Source organism: Corythoichthys intestinalis, chromosome 7 (assembly GCF_030265065.1).
Source record: "Corythoichthys intestinalis isolate RoL2023-P3 chromosome 7, ASM3026506v1, whole genome shotgun sequence".
NCBI classification, from domain to species: domain Eukaryota; kingdom Metazoa; phylum Chordata; class Actinopteri; order Syngnathiformes; family Syngnathidae; genus Corythoichthys; species Corythoichthys intestinalis.
The window spans coordinates 38878315-38905395 of record NC_080401.1 but is presented as its reverse complement, the minus strand read 5'-3'; the positions used below and the strand labels follow the sequence as shown (position 1 = coordinate 38905395).

The 27081-nt window shown below is 40.3% G+C and overlaps 1 protein-coding gene and 1 pseudogene across 1 annotated transcript in view; both read right to left on the bottom strand.

The window, feature by feature from the left end:
* The window catches only part of si:ch1073-396h14.1 (disintegrin and metalloproteinase domain-containing protein 10), an 82190-nt gene extending 55534 nt beyond the window's left edge, over positions 1-26656 (bottom strand). The window contains exons 1-4 of the mRNA XM_057840506.1: positions 26454-26656; positions 20472-20619; positions 17275-17393; positions 17066-17215 (exon numbers count right to left, since the gene is read on the bottom strand). Coding sequence (XP_057696489.1) covers positions 17066-17215; positions 17275-17393; positions 20472-20619; positions 26454-26514 — 478 coding nt within the window. The 5' untranslated portion in view covers positions 26515-26656. The remainder of the gene's footprint in view (positions 1-17065; positions 17216-17274; positions 17394-20471; positions 20620-26453) is intronic.
* LOC130918595 (eukaryotic translation initiation factor 4H-like) lies at positions 1354-3534 on the bottom strand (annotated as a pseudogene).
* Positions 26657-27081: the final 425 nt, after the last annotated feature.

Sequence of the window (27081 nt, the reverse complement as noted above, 5' to 3'; positions counted from 1 at the left end):
TAAATGTTTAAACTTTCCACCGCTAATGTGAACTGTATAACCTATAAAACTTAATAATGACAAGAATCCTGAAGGCGCTAAAAAAAAACTGTGTTGGATTGTATATTTATTTCTTTTGTACAATTCTGCTGACTGATACCTTTAAACAATTTGATCTTTCCCCATTGTGGAACCTGGAACCAGAGCTTATGCGCTTAGATATTTTTCCTAAAATGTCAGCAAAAGCCAACTAGAACATCTTAGGTTTATTTGAGGTAAATCAAAACCTCTTTAAACAGTGGCAGTTGTGCACCAATTTACAGTAAATTGAGTTTCGCAGTTGAAAAAGGATGTGCAAAATAAAAGGCAAACAATTCTTGGAAATAACAAATCTCAGACCAAAACAAGTTTCATTCATGCAAATGATATGAAATAAACATAAAACGTGACTTTGTTATGTAGGCCAAGGTCAATAGAGAAAACCAAATTACTAATCTAAGTGCTCCAGCACCCGGAGTCATAAAAGTTGTCTTTTTCTCTGTGCAGCCAAGAATTACCGGACGTGAACCTGTAGTCGGTAGGACGTGCTTTTGTGGTTGTGAGAGCAAACTGATTATCTAAAAATGGACATGGGAAAAAGATTCTTCCTTTTAAACATGATTGGACCCATGGGGTTTTGAGACACCTGGCCATAAAACCTTAAGGAAGTGTTGTGTTGAGGCAGTTTTCAGTCCCTACATGCGCCAACATCTTCCACTTTTCTAGGAAAACTTTCTACAGGATGTCTGTGGGAATTTTGCAGCTACTTTGCACACACGATATTTGGTCACTTCCTATTCTGAGTAGTGCTTGATGGGGTTTATGTCATAGGTGATTTTCACACAACATATTTAATGCAGTGTTTTCCAACTTTATTGAGCAAAGTTGCACTCATTTTATTTCATTATTTGTTTAATTTTTTTTTTTTTCCTAATGTTGGATTATTTTGTTTATTGCCATCATTATCACAGAGAAAAAAAAATTAAAAGAGCCGATTTATTTCTTTTGTACAGTAAGAAAGTGTCTGCCACATCCAGAACACACGAGACAAAAACCTGAACAATCAGAGCTCGCTGAGCCGGTCCACAAGAGCACGTAGAGACAAAATGGTCCAGTTCGGGACCGGACCGGAACGGACCCCCTGGGTGTGGACCAAGAGCAGAAAGCGAAAAGTTGGGGCAAAGGAAGTCAAAGCAGATCACGTTAGGTGGCGCTGCTTACAATGGGCAACAATTTTGACTTTGTTCTGGTGGTCTACACTGACGCAACGAAACCTTTTCCCGCTCTCCCAGCGTCCGCTCGCTTGCTCTCTCTCGCCTGGCCGCCACAAACGCGTCACTGCTCCTGTCATGGTTTGGCGGCCCCAAAGATGGCGGAGTTGGGTTTGGCCACTTGGTTGAGAGGCTCCGACATGGTGCGGGGCTTCAGCTGAAGACGCGGCTGCTAAGCGCGCTCCTCAGAAGGTTCCCTAAAGTCGGTGGTTCCTCCACGAGGTGGTCCGTCTCCGAATCGGCCCATCCCGCCGCCGCCCTGGCGATTGCCAATGCGGCCACCGCCCCGACTCTGGCCTCTCGAGTAGTAGTCGTCCCTGAAGCCTCCGTCTGCAAAGTCGTCGCGTCCTTCTCGGGGACCTCCTCGGCCTCGACCGTCGTCTTTGAAGCCGAAGCCTGTCCCCCCTCGCGTCTGTTTGTGTCCCTCGCCGATGTCTACCTGAAGCGACCTGGAGCCTAAATTGGCGCCGTCGTAGGCCAAGGTCTCCTTCAGGGACTCCAGATCATCAAACTCCACATAACAGAAACCTTTGAACTTCGCGCACCAGTCTGACACTGCGTATGCTGAGGCCCTTGAAGATGTCGTCCAGGTCGCCCTGGACTGTATTGGGGGGCAGGTTGCCCTCGTAGGCGGTGAAGGACGGCTTCGAAGGAAGCTCCTTGCCACGCCGCTCACTAGCCGCTGCCACGAGGCCCTCTGTTGCCGCCGAAACTGCTGTAGGCCGGGTCCCGATCGTTGTAGTTCAAAGGCACTCATTTTAAATTTGAATAATAATCTCTTCAAATGTAGGTAATATAATTTTCAGACTATAAACATTTCCACTCCCATTATAGGCTAATGAGCTGCATATCTGTTAATACCAGTACTACCTTAGCCAATCAAATACAAGCAGTGGCACCTCCAGAAATTTTTCATAGGGGTGGCCAGATGGGGCCACTTAAAATCTTGGGCTGGCCAAAACTAAAAGCCATAATTTCAGGTTTGCGTTATATTATAGCAGTAAAAAGGTCAGGGGAAAACTATCAGAAAGACTTAAGGACACGGCTACTGATATACTTTGGTGTATTGTGTAATATTTGATGATACTAATGAAAGGTTTTGCCAATTAAAAGCACGGCCCCAATGAATGCTTGTATCTACTCCAGTCTCTTGACACTGCCTCTTATCTCTGTATATAAGTAAAACGGCGCCAGTGTAGGCTGTTTGCGGTAATGCGTGAATAAGTCATATCGCGAATGTGTTAATTGCGATAAATATTTTCACGTGATTAATTTTAAAAAATTAATTACCGCCCGATAATGCGATAAATTTGACAGCCCTACATTTACCAATTCAAAATAAATGCATTAATTTGGGATGAAATGCATAACTGATGCTCCAACTATCTAACGATATGCTGGCAAGTGGGGTGGACAGTGGGGTGGCCAACCAATTTATAGGGGTGGCCGTGGCCACCCCTGGCCACCCCCTGGTGGCGCCACTGAATACAAGAATCCCAAATTTCTTACCCTTGCATGTGACGTCATGAAGTACACGTTCACACGCGACCAAGAGGACCAAGGTCCGGTTGGAGAACCTACCTCATATCCACACTTGCAAATGACTTATTGAAAAGTTTTAGCATTCACACTGCGCTAACCGAACTACCCCCCACCCCCATCCCCGCCGGAAAAAGGGCAAAGAAACAACTGAAAAATGGTGCCTCTGGTGCAGGCGTTTGTTTCCTTAATACTCTAAAGGCCGAGTTATACTTCTGCGGCAGACCTACACCATCAAGGCAGACCCGATTTACGACGCTCTGCCGTAGCCTACGTGATCCTCCACAAATTTCTGACGGGGCATCACATCAAAGTGGTGACGTGACGCAAATGGACTGTGATTAGTCCGCTCGGACTGTTGTTTCCGATTCAGCGCGAAATTAAAATTAAATACGACCACCTGTACAATGTTTCTTCAAGGCACTAGGTCAGCGAATGCATTAAAAATGGAAGAACCTCTAAGACAAGTATGTGTGTGTTCAGAACCGAATGGCCACACGAAGCGGTGACCCAGGCGGCCGAAAACTGCTTTCAACAACAGACAGTTTAAACACTTGATACATCATCACTGATTGAGAGTGCCTCGGTGCTTTTATGATAACGTTGTATAGAGTTCATTTTGCTTACACTAATAAATTCGTCAAACCTTTTCTTTTATCCCAGGCAATAGTCGGTGGTTTTATAGGTGGTTTTATTTACCTGACATGTTTCGGCGAGCACTTCCGCCTCCGTCAGAGAGTCCCAGATGTTGGTGTGACGCGTCTTTATCAGCTGATGGATGAAGGCGTGACTCACCTGTCAGAATGACAGGCGAGCCAAGCCCTCTGCTGCCCATTCACTTTTCCAAGATGCTGTTCCAGGTCGTAGAGAGTATGTATGCTCCCTCGTCCCTGTTGATGGTCCTCGGGCCCTGCTTGCGGATCTCAATGGCCTTCCCGATCCAGCGCTGATGTTTGTTTTCTTCGGTGCGGATGACTTTGGCCTTTTCCTAGTCCATGATGTGGTTTTCCCTTTTGCAGTGATTGGTGATGGCTGATTTGTGACGTTCTTGTTGTGATTGTTCTTTTATTGCCATTGTTTGTCTCATTGTTGTCTCCTTTTCACATTCCTTCTTGTGTTGTGTTTTTCTTGTAATGAAGCTCCTCCCTTCTCCCCGATGTATGATTTATTGCATGATTTGCATGGAATTTCATATATTGAGTTGCATACAGTTGTGGTCAAAAATGTACATACACTTGTGAACAACATAATGTCAAGGCTTTGAGTTTCCAGTTATTTCTACAACTCAGATTTTTCTCTGATAGAGTGATTGGAACAGATACTTCTTTGTCACAAAAAATATTCATGAAGTTTGGTTCTTTTATGACTTTATTATGGGTGAACAGAAAAAAGTGATCAAATCTGCTGGGTCAAAAATATACATACAGCAGCACTAATATTTGGTAACATGTCCCTTGGCCATTTTCACTTCAATTAGGCGCTTTTGGTAGCCATCCACTAGCTTCTGTCAAGCTTCTGGTTGAGTCTTTGACCACTCCTCTTGACAGAATTGGTGCAGTTCAGTTAAATTTGATGGCTTTCTGACATGGACTTGTTTCTTCAGCATTGTCCACAAGTTCTCAATGGGGTTTTGGGAAGGCCATTCGAAAACCTTAATTCTAGCCTGATTTAGCCATTCCATTACCACTTTTGATGTGTGTTTGGGGTCATTGTCCTGTTGGAACACCCAACTGCGCCCAAGACCCAATCTTCGGGCTGATGACGTTAGGTTATCTTGAAGAATTTGAAGGTAATCCTCCTTCTTCATTATCCCATTTACTCTCTGTAAAGCACCAGTTCCATTGGCAACAGAACAGCCCCACAGCATAATACTACCACCACCGTGCATGACTGAAGGCATGGTGTACTTGGGGTTAAAGGCCTCACCTTTTCTCCTCCAAACATATTGCTGGGCATTGTGGCCAAACAGCTCGATTTTTGTTTTGTCTGACCACAGAACTTTCCTCCAGAAGGTCTTATCTTTGTCCATGTGCTCAGCAGCAAACTTCAGTCGAGCCTTAAGGTGCCGCTTTTGGAGCAAGGGCTTCCTTCTTGCACGGCAGCCTCTCAGCCCATGGAGATGCAAAACACGCTTGACTGTGGACACTGACACCTATGTTCCAGCAGCTTCTAATTCTTGGCAGATCTGCTTTTTGGTGATTCTCGGTTGAATCTTCACCCTCCTGACCAATTTTCTCTCAGCAGCAGGTGATAGCTTGCGTTTTCTTCCTGATCGTGGCAGTGACAAAACAGTGCCATGCACTTTATACTTACAAACAATTGTTTGCACTGTTGCTCTTGGGACCTGCAGCTGCTTTGAAATGGCTCCAAGTGACTTTCCTGACTTGTTCAAGTCAATGATTGTTCAAGTCAATAATCACTCACAAGAAATTGCTAATTCGTGTTGCTGTATGTATATTTTTGACCCAGCAGATTTGATCACTTTTTCTGTTAACCCATAATAAAGTCATAAAAGAACCAAACTTCATCAATGTTTTTTGTGACAAAGAAGTATCTGTTCCAATCACTCTATCGGAGAAAAATCAGAGTTGTAGAAATAACTGTGTAAACTTTTGACCACAACTGTAGGTTTTCTGGATGGATTTTGTCCTTTGGGTGGACCAATATCTGGCGAAGTGTTGTGTGTGATTTGACCGGTGTGTGTATGTTGTATTTTTTTCATGACCCTTTGGATATGTTCCGTGACTCCCCTCACGTACGGCAACGTCACCATATCTCTGTGTTCTTGTTTTGTTTGTTTTTACCTTCCCCCCGTGTTGTGTTGTTCTTGTTTTTGACCTGTCCTGCACCTTTTTCTATTGCCCACTGTGGATACTGACACCTTTTTAATGCCTGTTGTATATGTTTTTTCTTTCTGTATTCTGTCTTCCGGGTCCATTATTATTGTCATACATCATACTAGAGTTCGGATGCGTGTTTACATTTACAAAACGAAGCGGACTATTTGAGAAAAAGATATTTGGATCGGACGCTGATATGGGCAAAAAAATGCGCATCGGATCGGAACACGGAAGAAATCCGATCCAGACTTCCAATCCAGTTTTTTTTTTTTTAAGTCCAAGAGACCTACTGGAGCCTGCATGGATCTGAGATTCACTCAGAAAAGAATGAAGTTTGGTGGTTACATCATTACCAAAATCATGGTCTGGGGTTACATCCAGTATGGGGGTGTGCGAGAGATCTGCAGGGTGGAAGGCAACATAAATAGTCTGAAATATCAACAAATCTTAGCTGCCTCTTACACTCCTAACTGGAGATGTCCCGATCCGATATTTGGATCAGATCGGACGCCGATATGGGCAAAAAAATGCGCATCGCTATCGGATTGGCCAACACGGAAAAATTCCGATCCAGACTTCCGATCCAGTTTTTTTTTTTTTTTTTTTCATGTCCGGTCCGGGTTTTCCATCACACTGATTTACATAATCCATTCCAGTTTTTGCTTCGGTTTCCCTAAAATCCGGTCCGCATTTTACGGCACACCTTCAACAAACTACATTACCGTCTCCCAATTTACCGAGAGACTTTATTGGTAAAAATGTCAGCTGTGTGGGATCATTTCACCTTATAGGACGACAAAGACGAAGAGGCAGAGTGCAACATATGCCACAATAAAGTCAAGCGTAGTGGTAAAGCTGTAAGAAGTTTTACTACAACCAACCTAATCAAGCATTTACACAAAAATATGAGGAGTATGTTAAGAAAACCGAAGACAAAAAGAAAAGTCCTACGCAACTAACACTGGCAGAAACTTTTGCTATGCGTGACAAACTGGCACTCAACAGTCCCAAAGCCCCGGGAATAACAAGAGTCATTGCCGAAGAATTCATTCTGGATGACGAGCCATTATCTCACGTGAGTAAAGACGCACCATCCAACACTTAGAACCAAGGTACAACATGCCCAGCCGTCATTACATCCTTGAGCGATTCGGCCGTGGAAGATTTGAGAACGATTCACAAACATCCAAATTCCGATTATTGAAATATGTCAAGTAAAGCGGCACTAATGCACAGCGCGGTCTTCGGGACGCAATGAGAAACTGACCGCATTGCGTCCCGAAAGTAAACATAATGCTTGTCATAGACCCGGGTAATGCCAATGCTCAACTCACGGCTTTAGCTCAACTCATGCCGCTGGATAAAAAAACACAAGAATACCTGACTGCTGCTGACAGCCGCTACAAACTACGTCAACGTCGTTTTACTGGAGATAATAGATATCATATGTATATAGAACTAGATGCTACACGACAGACTCGACTGCGTTAGCAACATTGAAGTATTGAAAACCAGATGCGTTAGTAAACAGCCGCCATCTTAAAGCAGAAGACTTCCCTAGTAGGCTGTTGTGAACCTTCCAAGCGAACCTAATTAACTTTTTTTAAAAATCTAAAATACTCCTAAATCGGCAAAATCTTGACTTGAATCTGTCTTCAAAACAGTTTTAAAACTTTCACATGTCGAAAGTAGACAGAAGGGAAATTATGGAATAACGGGAGCAATTTTAACAACTTTAACAGTTGATTCGCAAAATTAAATGAATGTAGTTTAAAGCTGCTGATACAGAATGGGGACTTGAGTATTTTATTTACTGTTTTAAAATGTTAACTTGATACTGAAATAGTCCTTTATTTAAACCTGAGAGGCTTTTTATACAATTTTTGTAACTAATGCTCGAAACATTAAAAGCATCTAATAGCTTAGGGGATTTGTGGGATTCTACACTGAAGTTTTTGGTGTGTTTTGGTTTTTTAAGACAGTTTACAATATTATTTGCACGTTTTACTGACTGACTATGCCATTTCTGTTTGTTATTTATAATGTTTTGTGTTTGTCACTGAATAAACAATTCAGTTTCTTGTTACCAACCGTTGTGTGTTATTCAAACTCACCTAATTCAGCTGGCTAGTTGTTATCAAGAGTACTAAAACCTTTTTCAACATGAGTCTGACAACTAAGTAAGGAGGCTAAATAACTTTAAACTTTAACACATGCTCAGATAGGTCGGTATCGGCCAGTATCGGTATCGGATCGGAAGTGCAAAACAATATCGGTATCGGATCGGAAGTGCAAAAACCTGGATCAGGACATCCCTAGAAAAAGAACTCTGGTCCGTTTAAAACGGACCAAACAGTGCTGCTGTGAAAGCGCCCTAATACTCATGATCATATGCACCAGTGCTTGAGTCTATCACTGCATGTGCGTGGGCATAACAGACGTCACAAACTGGCCGCACACATAAGTCAAGTGTAATTTTTTTCGTTGTTTGAAAATGATTTTATCCCTTATCAGAAGGCTAAGAAAACCGTGATTTGCATACTAAATATTTTCTTATCAACTAGAAACCGTAATTTCTTCAGAAATTATGATTGGGCTTTGCTGTGGTCTGTACAGATCTATTAGGTCACTTCCTGTTGATTTGGGGACATTTGACGGACACTTCCTGTTGATTTATGGACATTTCGGGGACACATCCTGTTGATATCAGATCACTTCCCGTTGATTTGGGACATTTCGGGGACACGTCAGGTTACATGGCTGTGAATTACTGTACTTGGGCGCCAGTTGAATGTCAATGAGCTGTAATGCTTTTTGGTCAAAAATCACAACCACACGGGTTTTTCTGCTAATGAAAATGGGAAATGTGGACGTACATGGCCGTCAAAGCTGTCAATGGCATCGACTTACTTGTGCGCCAGGTGAATGGCAATAGGCTGTCATGGTAAATGGTCAAAAATCACAAGGACCTATGTTTTACAGCCATTGAAAGTGAATGGGAAATTTGGACGCACATGGCTGTCAAAGGCATCCCATTAGAAATGAAGGGGCAAGTTTTGAGCGAATTTTTGGGGAATCTTAAGTTTTTGCCAAATTCTGTATACTACCTTTATGCCCCTTGCTGTCCTGGAATTTTCGATGTGTACATTTTGTTATTTGGTCAAAAATTGTAGGACAAGTAGCGTTTTGAAAAACTTTTTTTTTTTTTTTTTAAGCTGTGTTTACGGGTGAACGGAACTTTTTGGGGGGCCATTTGAAAAATAATTCCCTGCGTCGTGCGAAAACTAATTTCGATATTTGAACGCTGCCAATCGGTCAAAAGGTTCAGGCTGTGCGGCGCGTCGAAGAAACGCCATTATAAAAAAAATTAATTAATTTGAAAAAAAAAAACGGATTTTACTATATATTTAATGAAGGTCATTTATATCTGTTTACCATTATACCATTTATATCGTCTGTCCATTTATTGATGTACGATGCAAAGGTACAGTACTGTTTTTATGTAGGCCTACTAGGGCACGCTTTGCTGTCTGAAGCATTTAACTGTTTCAAAATATCCTTATAATTACAAGGAAAACTGCCAGAATTTATTTAGCAATCCTACAGTTTGAGGGCAAATTCTTAACCACACAACCTTAGAGATTGCGCCATCTTGCCAGATGTCATATTGAGAAACAAATTGCCTCCAAATTGCCTGCAAAGATTCCTATCTCATAGTTGTATTCTTTTGTACAGCATTGACACAAATCATGCACAATCACAGCATCAGACAATGTAAAAACAGCAGAGCCAGGTTGGGAAACATGGCATTCCCAATGGGCTGTCTGTAGAAAGTTGGGTGATAGGCTTGATTTCGTTGGAACAGCTTTTGGACAACTTTCTTAATCTGTTTCTGCAATCAGGCTAACTCACACGAGAGTAATTGCATTTGTGCAAATTTCTAAATCGTACAACACAGTCCAAGTCATACAAAATGCCTCCAAAACTCTGTAAATGACTGTATTTGGATGTGTTACTCTGGTAATGGTGGTGTAGAATCAACACTTGATGAAGAAGCATCTGCTCGCACACCATCTTTGCAGCATTCAATTAAGACAAATGGCTGTACATTCCAGAAGATGCTGTTGAATCACATGACCTCAAATCACTTTCACATGTTGTTTTCAATCGTCCTTGAAAACTGGAGCTGGCAATGTTTCGTCAGTAAACCGGTGACCCATAATATCAAGAAGGACAGACACACATGAACAAGAGAGCAGCAGCTAGGAAACACTTGATTAGATCACACCACTCTATGGAACTCAAACTCAGGTGATTGAAGCGTTAAATTTTTTGGACTCATGCACTATGGATTAACAGTGTTTCACATTACCTTATCCGATTAAAACCTGCACTATGGATTAACAGTGTTTCACATTACCTTATCCGATTAAAACCTAACGCACAAACCCTAGCCCCCTGACAGCTGTGCAATTCCTCTGAAAGCTACTTCCAAGAATTCCACTTCATCAAAATGGGAAAGCAGGTATTCAGAGTTCAGCCATGTTTCGTTGTCATATATCTCAAATCATTGGCTTGTCTAAAGTTACTGGAAAACCATTATGACTAGGCAAATATCTGCAAATGATTTATAGTTAACTGCTTTGCCTTACCCACGTCCAAATTTAGTCTCAAGGGAGTGAATGAAAATGAGAGACTCAGCAAGAAAAAGGCCAAAGGAATCAGGCTGAGACGTGACAAAATGATGGCCTATAATTTTTAAAATACTGTACTGTATTGATATTTTGTGGGAATTTAAAAGAAAAAAATAGCTAAGAATACACAGAGGTCTAAAACATGCACTACAAGCAAACATAATGTGAACAATGACTAGATTTCTATTCATTTTTTCTTAAAATCAATTATTTTAACTGCACATTAACACCAGATCTGTCTGACGACATCCACATAAACTGGAAATCACCACCGATTGTTGCCTCGAAACGCGCCGTGTCGGATTGTTTAGTGTTTCCTTTGAGATAACCTGGCCTTTGCATGAAAGTGCAGGATGTTGTCATTTTGCAAGGCTATCAAAGTCAAGGTTTTGTCTGAGAGGAGATGAGGCAAGGCCACCCGTGCTCCCATTCAAAAATGTTGGAAAATTGGGCATCATTTCTCAGAAACACCGAGACATGTTGCACAAATAAAGAAACATTCTTGTACTTGATATTGACACACTCATCTGGCCATTGTATAAAACAAGGCCTTGTAATATACTCAATTTCCTATATTTCTTGTAGTTTCCTCTCAACTCTTTCCTCTCCCTCAATATCATGCCAAATTCATCTAGCCTTTTCTTTGGCTGCTTTTCATGTGGCTTGCATCTCTCACTTGACTTTAGATTAGTCTGATTCCATGACCTGAAGTAAACCTGCCACCAGAGCATTCTGGATCTTGTTGCTACAAGGAATGTGAATTGAATTGTGGAGGTGATCTACATCACACAAATGGGACAGGAAAAAAAATGCGTTACATTAGATTTTAAAACACATACAGTGGGGCAAATAAGTAGGGTTGTTCCGATCATGTTTTTTTGCTCCCGAGCCGATCCCAAACGTTTTAGTTTGAGTATCTGCCGATCCCGATATTTCCCGATCTGCTTTTTTTTTTTGCTCCCGATTCAATTCCAATCAAATATATACATTCAACATACAGTACATAAGTACTGTATTTGTTTATTAAGACAATAAATCCTCAAGATGGCATTTACATTATTAACATTCTTTCTGTGAGAGGGGATCCACGGATAGGAAGACTTGTGACTTTGTATATTGTGACTAAATATTGCCATCTATTGTATTTGTTGAGCTTTCAGTAAATGATACTGTAGCCATGCCCAAATGCATGATGGGAAGTGGAACGATGACTGTGCGTAGTGCTACCAATTAATATATCTTCTCTGCGTTGGGAAATAACATAAGGTGTTAAGAAAAAGATCAATTGCTACCTTGCTTCCCCACATTGCTTCCCATGATATTTCTAATCGTAGGGAGAGGGATTGTAAGGCTTTAGCCAATTTTAAAAAAGGCTCCATAGGCTGCCAAAATTCACTCTACTCATTTTACGCTGCCTTTTATCTCTCTACTGGACTGTCTCAGGAAATTAGAATACACAATATTCTAATTTTCTGAGACAGTCCTGTATATTGTTCTATGTAAAGGACGTCAGCCAAGGTCGGCCCCCCACATTTTTACCACGCCAAATCTGGTCCCCTTTGCAAAAAGTTTGGACACCCCTGCTTTAAATGGTGGATTAATGTACAGGACTGTCTCAGAAAATTAGAATATTGTGTATTCTAATTTTCTGAGACAGTCCAGTATATGGGTAAAACGGCGCCATTACAGATTGAGCGTGACAATGCGTGAGTGGGTCGTGCAGTGCATGCATTAATTGCGTTAAATATCTTAACGTGATACATGTTTTTTAAAAAATTAATTACCGCCGTTATCGGGATAAATTTGATAACCCTACCTTAAGCCTAAACTAAAGACTGAATGAGTGTAACGTATTATGTCTGTAACGTTAAATACAATTAGAAAACGATTTATTTAAAAAATATATATATTGAAAAAAGGCATGGCCGATATTTTTTTGCCGATTCCGATACTTTGAAAATGACGTGATCGGACCCAATTGATCAGGATGCCGATCGATCGGGACATCTCTACAGATAAGTATTTCGTCAAACACCAATTGTGCAATTTCTCCTACTTGAAAAGATTAGAGAGGCCTGTAATTGTCAACATGGGTAAACCTCAACCATGAGAGACGGAATGTGGGAAAAAACCCAGAAAATCACATTGTTTGATTTTTAAAGAATTTATTTCCAAATTAGAGTGGAAAATAAGTATTTGGTCGCCTACAAACAAGCAAGATTTCTGGCTGTCAAAGAGGTCTAACTTCTTCTAACGAGGTCTAACGAGGCTCCACTCGTTACCTGTATTAATGGCACCTGTTTTAACTCATCATAGGTATAAAAGACACCTGTCCACAGCCTCAGTCAGTCACACTCCAAATTCCACTATGGCCAAGACCAAAGAGCTTTCGAAGGACACCAGAGACAAAATTGTAGACCTGCACCAGGCTGGGAAGGCTGAATCTGCAGTAGGTAAAACGCTTGGTGTAAAGAAATCAACTGTGGGAGCAATTATTAGAAAATGGAAGACATACAAAACCACTGATAATCTCCCTCAATCTGAGGCTCCATGCAAGATCATGCTTCAAAATGATAACAAGAGCGGTGAGCAAAAATCCCAGAACCACACGGATGGACCTAGTGAATGACCTACAGAGAGCTGGGACCACAGTAACAAAGGTTCAGTATCAGTAACACAATGCGCCGCCAGGGACTCAAATCCTGCACTGCCCGACGTGTCCCCATGCTGAAGCCAGTACACGTCCAGGCCCATCTGCGGTTTGCTAGAGAGCATTTGGATGATCCAGAAGAGGACTGGTAGAATGCGTTATGGTCAGATGAAACCAAAATAGAACTTTTTGGTAGAAACACAGGTTCTCGTGTTTGGAGGAGAAAGAATACTGAATTGCATCCAAAGAACACCATACTCACTGTGAAGCATGGGGGTGGAAACATCATGCTTTGGGGCTGTTTTTCTGCAAAGGGACCAGGATGACTGATCTGTGTAAAGGAAAGAATGAATGGGGCCATGTATCCAGAGATTTTAAGTGAAAATCTCCTTCCATCAGCAAGGGCATTGAAGATGAGACGTGGCTAGGTCTTTCATCATGACAATTATCCCAAACACACAGCCAGGGCAACAAAGGAGTGGCTTCGTAAGAAGCATTTCAAGGTCCTGTAGTGGCCTAGCCAGCCTCCAGCTCTCAACCCCATAGAAAATCTGCGGAGGGAGTTGAATGTCCGTGTTGCCCAACAACAGCCCCAAAACATCACTGCTCTAGAGGAGATCTGCATGGAGGAATGGGCCTAAATACCAGCAACAGTGTGTGAAAAGCTTGTGAAGAGTTACAGAAAACATTTGGCCTCCATTATTGCCAACAAAGGGTACATAACAAAGTATTGAGATGAACTTTTGGTATTGACCAAATACCTATTTTCCACCATGATTTGCAAATAAATTCTTTAAAAATCAAACAATGTGATTTTCTGTTTTTTTCCCCCCACATTCTGTCTCTCATGGTTGAGGTTTACCGATGCTGACAATTACAGGCCTCTCTAATATTTTCAAGTGGGAGAACTTGCACAATTAGTGGTTGACTAAATACTTATTTGCCCCACTGTATATACTTTTTATCAGGCACTATTTTACCCAAATTTCTCTATGCTTTAAATACTTTAAATAATACTGGTGAGACATTGGTAATCTGATGGAGAAGTTATAGGAATATATTTTTCCTAGTTTTATGAACTTAAAACAGTACAGTTGTAGACTACAGCTAAGTCAGGAAGCTATGATAAAATATTATTTTGGAAGGAAATAGTCTTCTATTTTGTCTTCATTGTTACTTACAACATGTCTAAATAACTTCAAGTTAAATTGTGTTAATTGTAAGTGGGAAAAAAAGTGATATTTATCTGATTAGTCATTAATCCGATTAATCATTTAATTAATCGTCTGATTAATCAACTATAAAAATAATCGTTAGTTGCAGCTCAACTGCCTACTTTGTGCTTCTTACATACCTACTCGTCAGTTGATATGTAGTTCTTATAGTATAGTAGTAGTAATAGCATAATAGATAGTTCTTAATATGAAAACTTACCCTCTCACATGCCCATTGACCAATGTCATATCATAGCACAGAGTTCAAAGAGTACAGCACAGAGTACTATTAAAATATTCAAATTTGATCTAGTCAGTCACATATTAATGAAAATCTGGCCATTTGCAGAGGCAAGCAAAAACAAAGAATATGGACAACAGGATATTCTGGCCAATTTCAATGCAAATTGTCTGGCTAACCTAATAAAATTACATTAAAATATTTCGGCAAAAAATAGTGTAGAACAGTGGTTCTTAACTGGGGTTCGCTCAATGAGTAAATCTCTGGTTTGGTGAGGGTTAAGAAACGCAGAGCCCTATTTTGTACGCTGACGAAATCTAGGCAAAGTGGCATTTAGACCACGTTTTGTCCTGGTTTGGCCCCAATTTCCAGGCTTTATTCCGTTTCTTTCAAATGCGAGCCTTCTATCTAAGGGGAGTAAAAATCAATTTGCTCAGTGGAAGGATGACAGGCACTTGGTTTGAGGAAGTATAACAGATTCACAGACAGCGTGAACTGCGTAGATAAAAAATAATAAAAAATAATTGAAAGCGTCATTTTACGCCACGAAAATACCGTATTGGCCCGAATATAAGACAGTGTTTTTTGCATTGAAATAAGACTGACAAAAGAGGGGTCATCTTATATTCGCAGTCTAGATGTTATACCCATTCACGACGCTAGATGGCGCCAGATATCCTCAAAGCGATGTTCTGTCATGACAGATCACAGCTACTCTCAAGTTTAACCAGTTTGCATTATTTTATTGCAATGTTTTTCCTTATTCAGATTTGTTTCAAAACTAGAGTTACAGTTATACTTCACTTTGATGGTTAATGCCGTTATTGCAATTTTTTTGTTTTATCACAATAGATTGGTTTATTTACATTTCAAAAACCAGAAGCCATTCATTTACGAATGTGATTGCACTTTAGTTTACATATTTAAATGTTCAGACATTAAGATTTGAATGAGGCAAAATAACATCCTTTTCTCTCAAATATATTGTTGACGTCACAACCACGCCTCCGCGCCATATTGTCCGTCCACTCGTCATGTTTACGCATTACCGCAACGTAAATTCCTCCTATTATGGCGTGTTTTTCTGCCCGTTAACATTAATAATCAAAATGGTGAAGGCGTGTGTGGCGGTTGGTTGCAGTAACAGAGAATATAGACGGAGAGACTTGAAGTTCTACCGTATTACGAGAGACCCGGAGAGGAGAGCGAGATGGACGGCTGCAATTGACGAGAAAACTGGGCACCAAACGATCACCACAGATTATGTAGTAGTCATTTCATATCTGGTGCATTTAATATACTGTATATTTAGAGGGTTTTGGGCTGACAACCACAATTAAGATCATTGCGAGGCTAATCGCCGACAACATACAGTTTCAAATTCAAGATGCTTATTTCTTCCACCATCATTATTTTTTGAATAATATGTAGATGTTACCAAGTGAAAGAAGCTGGCCTCGTCTACGGATCATCAGTTAAACAGTAGTGTCCAAACCTTTTGCATAGGGGGCCAAATTTGGTGTGGTAAAAATGCAGGGGGCTACCTTGGCTGATTTACATAGAACAATATATTTAAACAAATTTTAGCAAGCCCTTCTGTGTGTCACATTTGCTTTATTATTATTATTTTTTAATTCATAATTTCAACAATCTCGTCTTTGTGGCGTTCTCTTTCGACACTCGGGCTCTTGCGAAATACTGCTGCTGTGAAATTAAATTAGATTCAAGTTGCTTTAATTTCTCGCTGGGTATCTTCCCTGTAATGTTGTCGTACATGTCAGCGTGTCTTGTTTGGTAATATCGCGTCACATCGAACTCTTTGAAAACAGCGACTGTCTCTTTGCAAATGAGGCAGACACAGTTGTTGCGTATTTTATTGAAGAAATAGTCAAATATCCACCTATCCTTGAAGCATCGGCCGTCGCAGTCAACTTTTTTTTTTTTATTGATTGTCGCTATTTTAGAAAATTGGAAGTAAATGGTCACACGGGGGTAATATTGCTTAGAATGCTGCTGTTAAAGTTTTTCAAAGTTTCGTGAGAATACGCTGAGTTTCTGTGGACAAGATGGTTGTAAATATCAGGGTAGCAGATGTCAGGCAGAGACGGCCAAGACAGCGGGTCGAAAAATATCGATTTAGGCATCAAATATGGATCTGGCGAATGGATCGACCGAAGCTTTTCCACATAACGCCTTTTATGCAACACATCCAATGAGTATACAGCGTCTGAAAGCACCGGGGCTTCCATGAATTGCACTATGTGTGGGGTGGGTCTATAGTTCATTTATGAAATAATACTCAAGTTGTTAGAACAGTAATATTGTTGATGTGTTTCCTTTTAATTTCTGTGTTGTGTTCTTATTATGCCAAGGTTACAGTGTGATCAATGTAAAAAGTAAATTTTTGAGAAACTCCTGTTTGTCAATCACCGTCAATGGCAGCAACTCAGTTAACTAATTCATTGCCAATGACCGCTACAGACGTCTGATCCACTTGGATTGGATGTTTATCCTTGTCACTGGCAGCAAATAAGTGAAAATGAACTGTGAAACTAAGCACAAAACAAAGTTTGTACTGGATCTGGATAATTTTCTCACCCATGTCATCCTCACGATAGATGATGGAGTGGTGGTCAGTGAGGTTGTACGCGTGAGCCGCTTCAACGTGATAAGTGACATTGTTGGTGCGGATGCTTCCTTCAAACTGACCCTGTAACACTGACCCGTGACAAGCAGAGTCATGTTCACCTGCAAGAAACACAAGGTCAGTGAGTGCCAGTGGAGCACCTTCATGTAAACAAATTCACCATGCAATGTCCCTGAATATAAGTGGGAAAGATCGGCCGCTGTGGCTCCATCCTCGCTGACCACCTTAAAGTCGCTGGAAAACGTCGCAGCATCTCGTCGCAGACGCAGTCGGAATATTCTATAGTAAACAAACAGGGAAGCAGGCAGCTTCTAATATAAAAAAGGACAGAGCAACCTTTAAAGTTTACGGAGCCCCCCGGGTGCCAGGGTAGAATTTTTTTTAAAAAATCATAGCTAATCTGTACCCACAGATTACTAATCTGTACCCACAGTTTAGCAATGACCCGGAAACTGTAGTCACCAATGTTTGGCAGGGACTCCAAACGCCAAGGGACCGACCGAGCAAGCACCTGCACCTTTTGCCCTCGGCGAACAAAGGGGTTTTAAAAGGTAACTATTGCACATTTTCTTTGGTAGCCGTCTACACTTTCAGGTGTCATCAATCAATATGGCATGTTGTGTTTGCACATTTTCTGGACTGCTGTCGTGTCCGTGCATGCTTAATTCAACTAGTGTTTTTTAGTTCTTTCGAAATAAGCCCTTCCCTGGCTTCGGAGAATGTAAACAAAGAAAACATGCAATAGTTACCTTTTAAAACCTTTTTGTTCGCCGAGGGCAAATGGTGCAGATGCTTGCTCGGTCGGTTACTCGGCGTTTGGACTCGGAGTCCCTGCCAAGCATTGGTGACTACTGTTTCCGGGTCATTGCTAAACTGTGGGTACAGATTAGTAAACTGTGGGTACAGTTTAGTAATCTGTGGGTACAGTTTAGTAAACTGTGGGTACAGATTAGTAATCTGTGGGTACAGATTGCTAAACTGTGGGTACAGTTTAGTAATCTGTGGGTACAGTTTAGTAAACTGTGGGTACAGATTAGTAATCTGTGGGTACAGATTGCTAAACTGTGGGTACAGTTTAGTAAACTGTGGGTACATACTAAACTGTACCCACAGATTACTAAACTGTACCCACAGATTAGTAAACTGTGGGTACAGATTAGCTATGATTTTTTTATTTTTTCTATCCTGGCACCCGGGGGGCTCAGTAAAAGTTAACAAAATGCAGGAAACATCTATTTTAGGTTCAAAATGTACAGTTCAATGGTCTCAATTTTAAGATTCAAATATGTTTAAAAAAAAAAAAAAAAACATAGGCTCAACTTCAATTTTAATGAAGAGTCACTGAGATTTTTTTGGTATTTGGGAGCTGTCTTCACGAGTTCAGATAAAGCCATAACATATGCAACTCACTTGAGAGTGTACATTCTGTTCTTCTACTTTTATTACTATTGACACATTGTACTGATCAGTAATGGCAAAGACATTTTTGTCTGGTCTTCATTATAAAAAAAGTTCGAATTCTTTTTTTTTTAATCACAATTTTATACACTTGGCCAACCCCAGGATTTGCGTTAAAAAAGGCAAATCTTTGAAATGCTCGCTGAGGTGAAATTTCACAGTATATGCAGAGGTCTAGTTTGAACTATGGGTTATTGTAACCTTGTCATTTGACTTTTACAGTTTGGGAAATATACAGTGCCTGTAGCTGTTTTAGTCTTGGAAGACGTACAAACAGTGACTGCAGAATCTAATATGGGAGTTAAAGTGCATGTGACACAAAAAAGCATGTTTATTTCATAATACACACGGTATTTTATGCTCCTGAATGATATGGACCGCTTGGATGTGTGTGGAAGCGATCGTTATATTTATTTAGTTTTTTGAATCCCGCGCCATGAAAATGAGTGACTTCTGGCTTCGGTCATGCATTGAGGAGGAGGGCGCTGTGACGTGTACGGGAGAAGGACTCCTCTTCACTATACAGCCTACTGTTGTGTATGAGGACTAAGGATTCATCTGATTTTTCGGATTAATACATTTATCTTTCGCATCACGCCAGCCAAACGACTGCAGAAAAATCTTGCTGTATGAGGGAGAGGCGTGTGCGCCGTTTTGGAGTTTCAAAAGGTTCTCATTCACCGTGGATATTGGCCAAAACAAGCCCTACTACTGTGGGACCATTGGACTTGGACGAGGAAGTGAGTAAACATCTTGTTTTGTATTATGTCAAATACGAATACAGCGATTACAAAGTAAACACTACAAGCTTTCTTTAAATAAAGGACTACTTACGTTTGATCATTGATGTAAAAAGCTCTCCTTCTGCACATTAGCTGCACGTTAGCTTCACAACAACTGCAGCCGCCCTCCTCCGGGGAACGAGTTGTAAATTGCTCTCCGCCGGGCGGTTTGCTGATCCGCGAAGACAATCGACAACCCAGTCGTCAGTTCAAATAATCCGGGCTAGTTATGTGTGATTTTCCACGTCGAAGACTTTGAAACATCACTCGGTTCGGGTTAGCTTGTCGGCTAGCTGTCACGCCTCTTGGTTTGTTTACATTCTCCGAAGCCGGGGAAGGGAAATGACATATGTCTGATTTAGGTGTCATAAAATATCGTTCGGGAGGTGCGACGGTAAAGGTGAAGTCGACAGTTTTGACCATTATGGAGTCATTTTGCTATGTCGTCCTGAATAAGTGCATTTTTATTATTTCATATTCCATTTAGCACAAGACTTATTTTTCATGACCATGCCATTTATTTAGCTGTTGGGGAAAATACTTGGATAAAAAGAATATCCTGTAAAAATATTGAAGTAAGGAGACAGAAACAATGATATTTTGCAGATCTCTTCGTCGCCTTTTCCTCGTTGTGAATACTTCCCCCTCGACGGGCTGACTGGTCCTTCTCAAGCCATTTATTTAGCTATTGGGGAAAAATACTTGGATAAAAAGATTCTCCTGTAAAAATATTGGAGTAGAGACACTGAAACAATGACATTTTGCGGCTCTCTTCATCGCGTTTTCCTCGTTCTAAATAATTCCCCCTCAATGGGCTGTATAGTAAAACCGATGAGCCCAGCCTCCCGCTGACGTCATCCACCTGTTGGGGACGCTTGAGCCCTATAATGGTAGGCATGGCTAACCGGCAGATTAAATGACTAATTTCTTGTCATCGGCGCTTTGCTAAATTGTTGTATATAGTCGAATCGTCTCAAAATATGATTCTAATTCACATAATAATGCTATTTAAGACTTTTTTTCTCCTGTCGTATGCTCTTTAAGTTTCTCACTGTATATGGTCCATTAGCAAATGATGCATTATGGACTTTTTTTTTCTGTCCAAAAAAGTCCAAACCTGTGAAAAGCGGTAAAGTCCAAATCCAGCGTGTGTCTCTGAGGTTGCGCAGCTCTGCGCACTCGCAGGTGCTTCCTGTGAAGATCCTCTTTGTCGTATGATAATCCCTCATAGTGTTTTATGTAGGGGCTAATGAAACTCACGGCACCTGGCGGAAAAAGGGGAGAAAAAACAAAAAACAAAGTGGTCTTTCGGATGTAATGCTTTATCTGTCATTATACCACAGCCCAACAGCCAATTATTTATTAGCCCTCACCTACAGTGTACAATTTAGTCTCCGTAAATTATGTTGGTTGGATAGTTTTCTCCGTACCGATTCTTGAAAACAAAAAGACAATATATGATATATTTTTTTTCAACTTTTTTTTTCCGCTTTCTTTTCAAACATGTTAACGCCACTTAAAAATACATTATTCACTTGCAGCAGTAAGTGACCTTGCCTTACAGTTACCATCAGTGCTTAACTTGTAAATCATAAGGTGCCGGAATGCAAAGTACTTATGACAGCGCAGGGATGACGAGACGGATACAGGTCCTGGAACATACGCAAAAAATGGTGCTGAAAACAACACACAAATGCCCACTTGCCATGCTGTGGGACTTACAACCCTCAATTTCAGATATTATCCATGGTATAAATGTTATGACAACAATATACAATTATTTAGGCTTTACTCTGCACAGCACAGGCAATTGCCCACATAACCACAGGTGGGACTTACAGTAACATACAATCTAACTTGCAAAACATAAAAAAACTAAATCTGAGATTACAATAAATAACACAAACCCATTCTTTTGCGAGTTTCATCCCCCCGCCTTCTCTGGCCCCAAAGTTCCCACTGCCTTACAAACTGTGCAGCCCAAACCCAAATTTCCCATAAGGGTCCTGGCCTGTTGCTCCGGCTTTTGTTGGTCCACCTGGCTGACTGCTGGTGCTGTAGCTGGCCCCCACTACGTGTGGCGCTGAACCTGACCAGCTGCTGCCACGATAGCAGCCTCCTGCCCCGGCTTGGCTGGCTGTTTGTGAACCTGGCTAGCTGCTGCGGCGCTAGCCTCCTGCTGCACCCGGTCTTGCCCGTTAGCATGATCGCTGCATCTGCCCTCATGCTTGCTTGCTTTTCTGAATCGTTTTGAACCATCTTCCTTCGTTTTGAAAAAAGACAGTAAATGCAACTGTCTTTTTGGCATGTTGAAATACCGTTTGATCCTGGCTGCTTACTCCCAGAAGCCGCAAATTTTCAGTTTTTTTTTTTTTTTAATGTCAGGGGCGTGATTTGTTGGTCCAGTTTTTCAGTGCATCAACAAATCTCCGACTCTTTTAAATGATGTTAATTTTTTTATAAATAACATGCAATTCTTGGGCTTTGTTCTGTAAATAAATGTATGCATATTATTATTTTATTATACACTGTAATGTCCGTAACAATGCACAGTCCCTTTAAGAGACGTTGGGACTGGAGAGCTGTGAGGTAGTAGGAAGCGAGGGGGAGACAGGCAAGAAGCAAAAGTTAGCGGTCGAATGTTGCGGCAGTCTGTTATTTTTGTTTATTGTTTTCTTATTGTTGCCACAATAAAGTGGAGAAAGCCATCAATGACTCCTCTCCTTCTTTCCCCCATGCGGGGCTATTACAATACATTTTTAAAGACATTTTCATATTATTATTATTTTGTATACACGAGAGGTGCCGGATCTGCCCAAATAAGTCCCGGAACATAGGGAGGCCAAAATCGAGAGGTGCCGGATCTTGCTCCAGCAGGATCCGGCACCAATTAACGCGTGGTTACCGTATACAATACAGTGTTTTGTATATTCAGTGTCACATTGACTTTATATTATACAAACTGTCAAATAATTTAAATTCAAATTTCATTTTGTTCTCATTTTATTTTATTGTGACAATATCAACAGTACACTGCCATTATGTTAGTTATTTGCATCTTTTTCTATGTGCCACCCACAATTTTTAATTAAAGCATACCTGTCAACCCGAGGCCATTGGCAATCTTACAAATAGTGATGTATGCCCTTACAAATTGATGACTAATCTTACAACGTTTTATATAGCGTGCAATATGAAACAAAAATAAAACTCAATTTTTTAAAAAAATATGAATTTATTGGTAATATTGTCACATATAACGTGGTGCAATCAAAGAAGAATTGATATCTTCAGCTACATCATGATTACTAAAATTTAACAGTGACTTTTATTATAACTGTATGTAGCACTTTTGGCAATTTCTATCATGTCCTTTGATGACTGCACTTCAGCTCGCAATTCAGTTTGACTTGAAGGTAGTTTGTTAGAGTGTCCAATTATAAATTAAAAAGGTCAATTGATAAAATTAACTTACTGATGCAATCTTTGAGTCAGGGAACATTTCTTTAGCTAATTCTGAAAAGTGATCAGCAATAGTTGCAGGCAAATAGTGTTCGGCAACAAATTGGCAGAATAAAATCTCAGCTTTTGTCACTTTTCATTTTACAGACTGCATCTTTATGAACAGTGTTGTTAATCTTACTTTAAAAAAGTAATTAATTACAGTTACAAATGACTTCTCCCAAAGAAGTAATTGAGTTAGTAACTCGGCAAAGTAACTGGTGTTACCTTTCATGTTTGTTTGTTTTTTTTTTTCATTTTAAAAAAAAGAAAGAAAAAAGCATACTAACCTTTGCTATGTTTGAAGGTCATTTAATGTTGTGAATCAACCGCTAAAGTTGTTAAAATTGCTCCCGTTTTTGCATTTGTTCCCTTCTTTCTACTTTCGATATGTGAAAGTTTTAAAACTGTTTCATCATTTAAAGATAGATTCAAGTTAAGGTTTTGCCGATTTAGGAGTATTCTAAACTACAACAGAGCCTTTCTGAGAAGTCTACTGCTTTAAGATGGCGGTTGTTTACTAATGCCGCCGAGTCAGTCTTCTCGTTCTATATGCATATGATATCTAGTGTTGCATCAAGTGGGCGGAGATTGTAGGCTGTCGGCTACAGTCAGGAAATATTGTAGCCACCTAGCCTAGCATTGCGTTTACAACAGCGTCACAACTCTTCCCTCCTTCCCAATCCCGCTCTTCTTTCTTCGTGTCTCTGACTTTTCTCGCGTAATTCAACCAACGTAGTAACGCACAGTAACGCACATTGTCTCGTTGCCAAAACGGTGACAAAATCCGAACGGAGAAGAAAAAAAACGTAATGCACGAAAAACATACAGATTTTGAACGTACGGCGTACACATTTAAAAATCAGTGCTTACTTGTACAAATTACGCTGAAACAGTCAATATAAGTATTTCCAGGAAATGACTGCCCTTAGTGCACGCAGACATTTTATCAGTACTATTTATCAGTACTATTGTAGTCAATCAAATGCTAGTAGCCTATCCTAGATTGCACGCCCTTGCCTGTGACATCATAAATACTCAATATCACATGCACCTTTGCTCAAGTCTATCAGTGTGTACTGTATGTGCGAGGGTTTAACTGATGTTACAATGTGGCTGTCAAATGTCTTTTTTGTGTTTAAAAATATTGTCTTCATTATTAAAGGTCTAAGAAACTCGATTTGCATACCGTAATTTTCGGACTATAAGCCGCTACTTTTTTTCCATCATTTTAAATCCTGGGGCTTGTAGTCCAGTGCGGCTTATTTGTTGATTTATTTGGGTTAATAGGTAACACTTTATTTGACGCAAGACTGTCATAAGACAATCATGATTATGACATGACACTATCATGGGCAATACTGAATGCTTATGATGGAGGTCATTAAGTGTCATCTGGCAAATTATGTCACTAACTCCATTTATGTCCAGCTAGGGTCTTTTACATCCATTCAAAAGTGACATAATTTGCCAGATGACACAAAATGACTTCTGTTATAAGAATTCATTAATGCTCGTGACAGTGTCATAATCATGATTGTCCTATGACAGTCTTACAGCACCACTGTCAAATAGAATGTTACCAAATACCATAACTAGCAATTAATGAAATAACTGGAACAGTAACTGAAGAAATAATTAGCAGAGAAGATACATTTTGATCGTCATTTACATCTGTAGCGCTGCAATGCATGCTAGGAGGAATGTTGGATGACAACAGTGTTGAGAGCAGGTGGCAGCAGGGGTTGACTGTCTCCCCCAAGGGAGCAGTGATGGCTAAATGAAGCTTCTTGAAGCTATGAACCAATTGGCTGCAAAGCTTCATGGTGGTTCATTTAGTCTTATGAAAGTTTCATGATGCCGCTGTCAAATAAAATATTACCGGTTAATATATTTTGGTGTGAACATCCCATAATACAGTGAGGACAGCTGCGGCTCCGAAAATTACGGTACTTAAATACTTTGACCAACTGTCTTTCAAGTGTCTTTTTCTTTTTCTAATTGTATTTAACGTTACAGACATAATATGTTACACTCATCCAGAGTCTTTAGTTTAGGCTTAAGGTAGGGCTATCAAATTTACCCCGATAACGGCGGTAATTAATTAAAAAAAAAAAAAAGTATCACGTTAAAATATTTAACGCAATTAATGCATGCACTGCACGACTCACTCACGCATTGTCGCGCTCAATCTGTAAAATCGCCGTTTTACTGATATAGAGAGATAAAGGCAGCGTAAAATGAGTAGAGTGAATTTTGGCAGCCTTTGGAGCCTTTTTTTAATTGGCTAAAGCCTTCCAACCCCTCTCCCTACGATTAGAAATATCATGGGAAGCAATGTGGGGAAGCAAGGTAGCAATTGATCTTTTTCTTAACACCTTATGTTATTTCCCAACGCAGAGAAGATATATCAATTGGTAGCACTGCGCACAGTCATGGTTCCACTTCCCATCATGCATTTGAGCATGGCTACAGTATCATTTACTGAAAGCTCAACAAATACACTAGATGGCAATATTTAGTCACAATATACAAAGTCACAAGTCTTTCTATCCGTGGATCCCTCTCACAGAAAGAATGTTAATAATGTAAATGCCATCTTCAGCATTTATTGTCATAATAAACAAATACAGTACTTTTGTACTGTATGTTGAATGTATATATTCGTCCGAGTTTTATTCATTTTTTTCTTAATGCATTGCCAAAATGTATATGATCGGGGAAAATTATCGGGAATGATTGGAATTGAATCGGGAGCAAAAAAAAAGCAATCGGATCGGGAAATATCGGGATCGGCAGATACTCAAACTAAAACGATCGGGATCGGATCGGGAGCAAAAAAAACATGATCAGAACAACCCTAGTAATGATCCTATAATACAGTGAGGACAGCTGCGGCTTATAGTCCAGTACGGCTTATCTATGAACAAATGCCGTCTTCGTGTCAAATTTGGCTGGTGGCGGGTTGTAGTCGCGCGCGCCTTATAATCCGAAAATTACGGTACTTAAATTGTCTTTCACATGAAGGTAATTTGCACCACGTGCTGTCTCTTTAATATACAAAGGTATTTGTGTAATTTTTTTCATTCTGCTTACTTGGAGGAAAAACACAAGCAAAAGTATAATAGTGAACAAAAATAGAACACCGACAGGCAAATGTTTATTCACTTCCCACATTCCCTTCTGCCTTACTAAAATACTATTTTTACACCAAAATGATGAGTAATGGATGAGTAAATGCCAGTTTAAGTCATAATTACATCTGATACACAAATTCTACTTTTACTTCCCTTGATTTAACCTTGTTCCCTGAGCTATTTGAAAGTGAAATAAGGAACCTGTGTCCAGACTCTCATTGAGCCTGCTTCAAGAAAAAGTACCATTTCCCCTGCTATGAAAGACAAATGTCCCCAGCAGCTTTTGTATTGTGGGCAGTGACATTCTTGGGATGATAGGGTTGTACATGCCAGGAGCCCCCCATGTCGGTTAACAACACTTTGGCACACACAAAGAGCTATAAAACTATAAACAATGCAAGAAAAGGCCACTCCTTTAGACAAACACGCACACTAATCTGCACATTCTCCGAGCACACTACCTGTAATGCGCTCCTGACAGTCGAGCAACAAAATCAGCAGGCAGCAAATTTGAGGCCTCATGACAGCTTCCGATGAGCGGTCACTTTGTTTTTCCTGTTCAGCTTCTTCTACCGCTCAATTCTCTAACTCATATCCCCATCTTTCTTTTTCATCCTCTCCGACCAAAGCGGACTCGATCTCGTAGTCTCCCCATGTTGGAATGTGACTTGTTGGAAGTTGAAGACGCGAAGTGGAGAGGCGTATTCAGACTTGTATGTGTGCAGGTGTAGGAGCGCTATGGACCATTTTTCGTGGAAGTTTACCAAACTTAAGAAAAAAGTGTTGGGAAAGGTATTTGCAATGAAGTTGTGACCTGAAGCTAAGTTCAGTTGGTCTTTATAAAAAAAAAATTTAAAAAAAAGAAGAAAAAAAAAAAAGATTTTTATTTTATTATTTTTATGTAAATTACAAAAGGACAAGTGAACAGTTTGATACAATGCAACTTCTAACCGCTTACCTCAGATGCCTTTGTGTGTGTGTGTGTGTGTGTGTGAGTGAGTTTTTGGCTGTATTTCAACAGGTTTCGAAAGACTCAAAAGCTTAACAATCTTTGTTCCTGATGAAAAGTTTTTCTTTGATTTTTATGTT